This window comes from Penaeus monodon, chromosome 6, assembly GCF_015228065.2.
Source record: "Penaeus monodon isolate SGIC_2016 chromosome 6, NSTDA_Pmon_1, whole genome shotgun sequence".
Lineage (NCBI taxonomy): Eukaryota > Metazoa > Arthropoda > Malacostraca > Decapoda > Penaeidae > Penaeus > Penaeus monodon.
In genome coordinates, this window is record NC_051391.1 from 30,790,153 (window position 1) to 30,795,925 (window position 5,773).

Consider the following 5,773-nt stretch of genomic DNA (forward strand, 5'->3'; position numbering starts at 1 on the left):
CGATTTTGACGTTGTATGGTGAACAAGATTTTGGCTATAGTGATGATCAGTTCATGGTCTTCCCGGAAATTTCTCTTGATCATGATAGTGAGAAGAATGATGTTGCTGCTGTCTCCATGCCAACCCTGACAAATTTGCCTGCTGCTCATGAAACTAGTAATAAAGTAACATTGCCATGTCTTGACCATTCAGACACTTCTGAGCGAACGCACATAGAAAATCTTTTGCTTAAGTATCCAAATTTTTTCAGCTCTGATTTCACTGACATTGGTGCTGTACCCGACGTAGTTCACAGTGGTCTAACAGGAGATGCTGCATTAACAGTTACACGTCAGTGGAGACTTCCTCATACGACAAGACAATATATCAGCCATCAACGAGCCCTTGGCTTTGGCCAGTTGCACTTGTGAGGAAGAAGGATGGTTCTGTAAGATTTTGTATAGAAATCTTGAATCTTGATGCACTGACAGTAGCTGACAGTTATCCTTTACCACCAGTTCAGCAAATGTTAGATGAGCTCAATGATTCTGCTATCTTCACCTCCCTTGATGCTCGACGTGCATATTAGGCTATTTCAGTAGCACCAGATGGCAGACCAAAAACAGCTTTTTTCAGATGGTGCTCAAATGTTCCAGTTCTGCAGAATGCCGTATGGGCTTTATACTGCACCTCAACCTTCCCAGCTTACAATTAACCTCGTCTTGAAGTTTTCTCGGTAAGCATACTGCTGCATATTTGGACGACATTGTTGTCTTTTCCAGGGGGTTTTTTCAGCAATAACTCAGAGATTTGAAAAAAACCATAGATTTAATCCATGCTGCTGGCCTAAGGCTAAATCCAGACAATGTTTAGGGTTTCAGTATGCTGCTTTAAGTTTTTGGACACATAATTCCGAGGAGGGGAAAACTACCAGAAACCCTGATAAAGTCTCCACCATAGCAGATATGCCCAGACCTAGGGATGCAAAAGGTGTAAGATGTTTTCTGGGAGCCTCATTTTCTTTTTGGCATCATATTAAGAATTATACTGCAATTGCCTCTCCACTCTTTCAGTTAACTCGCAAAGGGCACAAAATTTCAATGGAACTCAGATGCTCAGCAGCCATTCGACACGCTTTAGTTTCTGCCCAGCCTGCATAACCATGTTATGAGAAACCTTTTTAGCTACATGTTTCTAAAATGGTGAGGTGCTTGTGCAGTGGGATGATTCAGGTATTGCCCATGCTTTTGCGTATTTTAGCAGGAAGTTAAAAAGGAGCAGAGATGCGCTACTCAGCAACAGATAGTGAAGATTTAGCTGTAGTGGAAGCTGTCGGAGCTTTTGATCCATATTTATATGGATGCCACTTTACTGTTTTTACAAATCACCATCCTCTTTGTTATACATATTCCAGAAAAAAACATAAGTCGTGCGATGTCCCGATGGTGTGTTGAGCTGCAACACTCTGACTTTAAAATCATGTATTGATGTGGCAGTGACCATCAAGTCCCAGACATGTTCTCATGGGCTGCAGCCATTGCGTTGGTAAATATTAAAAACTTTGGACCCAATATTGCTCAGGGCAGAACAAAATAAAGACCTGTTAATAAAGGAAAGCATCACCTACTTAGAAGGTGGACAGTTGCCAAAAAGTAAGCTTCCAACATCTATCTGTGAATTTGAAATTAGTCATGGTGTTCTGTATCATCTCCGTGAGCAGAGTGATCGCCTTCTTCGATGTGTTGTAGTACTAGTTCAACTTCAGCAGTTTGCTTTAAGATTGGCACATTGTGCGCCACTAGCCGCACATCCAGATGTGATTCGTACCTACACCAAAGAAAAGCAATTATTTTATTTCCCTAATATGTTTTCCAGGACTAAGCAGTTTGTTACAAAATACCAAGAGTGTCAGATCTGCGAGGGCTGTGCTTCAAAGAATGTACCCCTTGCTTCAGCTCCTGAAGTCAGTCATCCTTTGGAGCCCGTCTCAGTTGATCTTATACAATTACCACGTTCTTCACATGGAAATCTCTACATGTTGGTAATAGTAGACCACATTAGCCACTTTGTAGAGCTGATACCTTTGCCAGACAAAAAGGATCGTACAAATGCTGAAGCCTTCATAGATGCTTATTTTACTATATATGGGATACCTCTGGAGCTACAAACAGATGGGGGAGGTGAATTTAATAACAAGCTTATGTCTCTTGTATGTGAGGTGTTACTCATCCATTTCAAAGTGACAGTGCCATATCATCCACAGGCAAATGGGTAGTAGAGAGGACAAATAGAGTAATCAAGGCTGCTCTGACTGCAATATGCACATAATGTCCACACTTGGGATGATTACCTTCCCCAGGTAAGATTTGCCTTGAATACTAGTATTCATCGAACTGTAATGGATCAACCACTCTACCTTTTTACAGGCCATCATGTAGATATTCCTGTACTGTAGGATTGGCAAAGCAACCTGTGTATGATGATGATTCTCCTCGCTTGATGCTTCAGGAATGCTTGGAAAGCAGCACAAGAAGCCTCCCGCATCGCACGGCAAGGATGGACAAGAGATTACGATCAACGTATCTGGAAGAACCTTTCCTTGCAAGAGAGCTCATTAGTACTTTGCAAAACAAACAGACGTCCCAACACTTTGGCCCCAAGATGGACAGGTCCCACAAGGGTCATAAAGAAGGTTGGTCCTGTCATGTACATTGTGAAAGACTTGTATGCAGAACGTGCCAAAGAGAAGCGGGTCCACGTGAAACCAGTTGAAAATCTATCATCCACCGATTAAATTTAACTTTACCACATGTGATGTTGATGAGGAGTTGGGTGATGAGCCAAATAACCCTTATGCCTTGGTGCTTCTTGCTGTGGTATCTTCACTAGATGGCCCGGGCATAGCAGAATAGCCTCCAAGACAGGGAGTTGATTATTGTTCTTATCAGTTTGTGTATGTCAAGTTCATCTTGGGCACTGCTGTCCTTTTCAAGAGGTTCACTGGAGCTCGCAGGGTGGCATTAGCTTGCCTGTGATTGGTCACCTCACCGCATGGGGAGATCTCTTCCCGAACATACACTGGACCTCCGCCATGTATACTCGTCAAAGTGGGGGGGCCAGTCATCCGTGATTGGCCGTCTCCCCGTGGGGGGGGGACGAGGATGTCGTCGTAAACTCGTCGGGACAAATAAAAGGAGCATCAGCCAGAAGTTTCGCAGTCACCTTCCCCCTCTCATTACGCGACCGCGCCTCTCCAGATACAGTGCTGGCTCAAGTGTTAAGAAGTGAACTAACTTACGGTGATACAGTGCCTGTGATTAAGTGAACGAATAACCCCGTATAGTGCTCGTGACTGTGCTTGTGCTTGTGACTGTGTATTAAATTTATGCTGGTGACTGTGTGCGTTGATTCGGTGATACTGATCATTGTTTTGTGCCCCCTCTGTACTCTTATTTACGTGTTGTTTTATATCGCCATTTCCTGAATAGAGACTTATTAAGTTTTCCTGTGCCTTTGCGACTTTCCTGTCTGATCCCTTACCGAAGAACCTGACAATGGCGACCTTGCCAGGATCAGACAGTCAGTTGCCACAAAGGCTTAACACACGTGATTACCTGATGGAGGCAAGAACAGGAGAAAATTCAGGGAGACGAGCTGCAACAGTACTATGCGGATAGAGAACGACAGCGGAAGGAGCAGTTGCGGGAGCGGGAAAGGGTCGGCGGCGACGCGAGGCTGAGGAACAGAAATCAGAGAGACAAGACCAGGGTAAGGGCCTCGTGCTGCCTAGTGTCTACTCCGTTAGGGGTCCTCACCTCCCCTTTCCCCAGTTTGTCGACGGTCAGGACAACATCAACTCATTCATGCGGAGATTTGAAATCTGGGCTACACAGGTAGAACTCCCCCCGCCATCACTGGTCCGCTCACCCTTTGGGAAATCTCCTCTCCGGGGTAGCACTGGATGCTTCCCACCTCCCCCCAAGAGCCAGCTGCTAAAACATCCTAAAAAAGGCATTACTGGCCCGGGTCAACTTCAGAAAAAGGTTTATCAAAAAAATTTTGGGGAGAGCGCCGGGAAGTCGAAAAAAACACCACTAGATTCAGTGTCAACTCAACGATGTTTCGACAGAGGGGCCCTGCAATCAGGGGTGAGCCATGACTATGAGGGGTTTAAAAAGTGGCTGATGGTGGACAATCGAACCAGCACACAATATATCCCCAGGGTGACTTGGACGCAAAGCTAAATCTTAACTTGCTGCGGGGTCGGAACCACCCCCCCGCAAAGGCGACAAAATTGGGGGAGGGAAAGGTTTGGGGAAGGAAATTAATGTCCCCGCGACACCACTGTCTCAGTTATATAAACGAAATATGTAAAGACAGTGTTTTCCTGGGCCCCTGTCGGGAAAAAGTTTTTTGGCCCCCCCAGAGGGAGGCCGTCAATCTGGTTTGACACCCCATCCCTGCGGGCAGTAAAAGGGTCGGGGGCATCCAAACCTCTTTGCGCCCTTTATCATGGAAAAATTCCCCGGTGCGGGCCCCCAAAAAAACGAATAAGGGGCGGGGCGCCGCAAAACCAGGGACCCCACAAAAAACAAGGGAAAACCTGAAGACCCCGCCAGCTCCCCTGCACTCATTGAACAAAGCTGAGTGGTAAAGCAGAAACACCTCGACAGCACTCTAAAAATTTTAGAAGCTTACAGGGGCCAGGGGTTAGAGGACGGCGGAGATATGTACGAATCGTCGACAACTTTTTTATATGTTGAAAACCCTCCAAGAGGGAACCAAACAACCTTCCGAAAAGTCGTTGCCCCACGCCTTTGAGGACCGGGTGATGGATGAAAGCTCACTGCTCTCTCATGCTATCTCAGCCCCAAAAAAACGAAGGACAGGGCCCCTTAGAAATTTTTCTTCTGGCCTGGTTGTGCAGCCAATGTCAGACCCTTCTGCCACTGCATACGTACCAAAGGCCCCTTGAAAAAAACACCACGATCGACACTCCCTTCAAGCGGGGGGCAGGGATTTTTGGGTCCCAAAAAACCACTCCGGGAAGGCCATGAAATCCCCGGGGGGGTGGGATATCAACCGGGGAACCACCCCCCCTAAAAAGGATCAGATGAGGCGGGGGAGAGGCCTAAAAAACTACCCCGGGCAACGGGATTTTTTTCCCATGCAAACCCCAACATTTTGATGTTGCGGGGGAGCCGCCTTTGTTGAAAAGGGAAAAAGAAAAAAAGGGGGAGAAAAAAAAAAGGAAGGGGTTTGTTGGAAAAGGGGTTTGTTTGGCCCTCACCCCATCCCCGGTTTTTTTACCCCCTTTTGAATCCTTATGGGGGCGTAGTTTGGGGGCCCTATGGGGAATCCGCAGGAGCTGGGGAAAACGGGGAAAAAAAAATCGCCCCTCAGGTCAAAACCAGCTACCAATTTTGTTCGCCCCTCCGCAAGGGGCTTGAAGAGACCATGGCCGGCAAGAGAAACTTGAAGGAGCCCAGAAACAGTACAAAAAGCAGTCCCGCGGGCAAAGGGCCCGTTCGTTCAAGGGGGGTGATGGTCCTTCCCCCTCCAGCCAACCTCCTGAAAGGAAACCCAACGTACAAGGGGCAGCGACCAGCAGCCACGACCATTGTGGGGATCCAACACGGACCTGCCCCTGCTCATAAAATTTTCGGATTGGATGGGAGGGGAAAAACGTGGGGCGCAAACTCGGGGAACTCCCAAGGCCCCTCGGGCGGACTCAGAGAAAGGGCACATCAAGATGGGGCAACAGTTATCCCCCCTTCAGCACTCGGGAAATGGG

At 47.2% G+C, this 5,773-nt stretch overlaps 1 protein-coding gene across 1 annotated transcript; it reads left to right on the forward strand.

The window, feature by feature from the left end:
• Positions 1–1,262: 1,262 nt before the first annotated feature.
• Positions 1,263–2,254, forward strand: LOC119573943 (uncharacterized protein K02A2.6-like). The gene is made up of 3 exons (XM_037921042.1): positions 1,263–1,377; positions 1,476–1,524; positions 1,561–2,254. The coding sequence occupies exons 1-3, from the start codon at positions 1,263–1,265 to the stop codon at positions 2,252–2,254; spliced, it is 858 nt and encodes a 285-aa protein (XP_037776970.1).
• Positions 2,255–5,773: the final 3,519 nt, after the last annotated feature.

Coding starts and splice junctions, on each gene's coding strand:
- LOC119573943 (XM_037921042.1), top strand. CDS start 1,263: ATGCGCTACTCAGCAACAGATAGTGAAGATTTAGCTGTAGTGGAAGCT. Junction 1,378..1,475: donor TACAAATCACCATCCTCTTT/GTTATACATATT, acceptor TTGATGTGGCAG/TGACCATCAAGTCCCAGACA. Junction 1,525..1,560: donor GGGCTGCAGCCATTGCGTTG/GTAAATATTAAA, acceptor AATATTGCTCAG/GGCAGAACAAAATAAAGACC.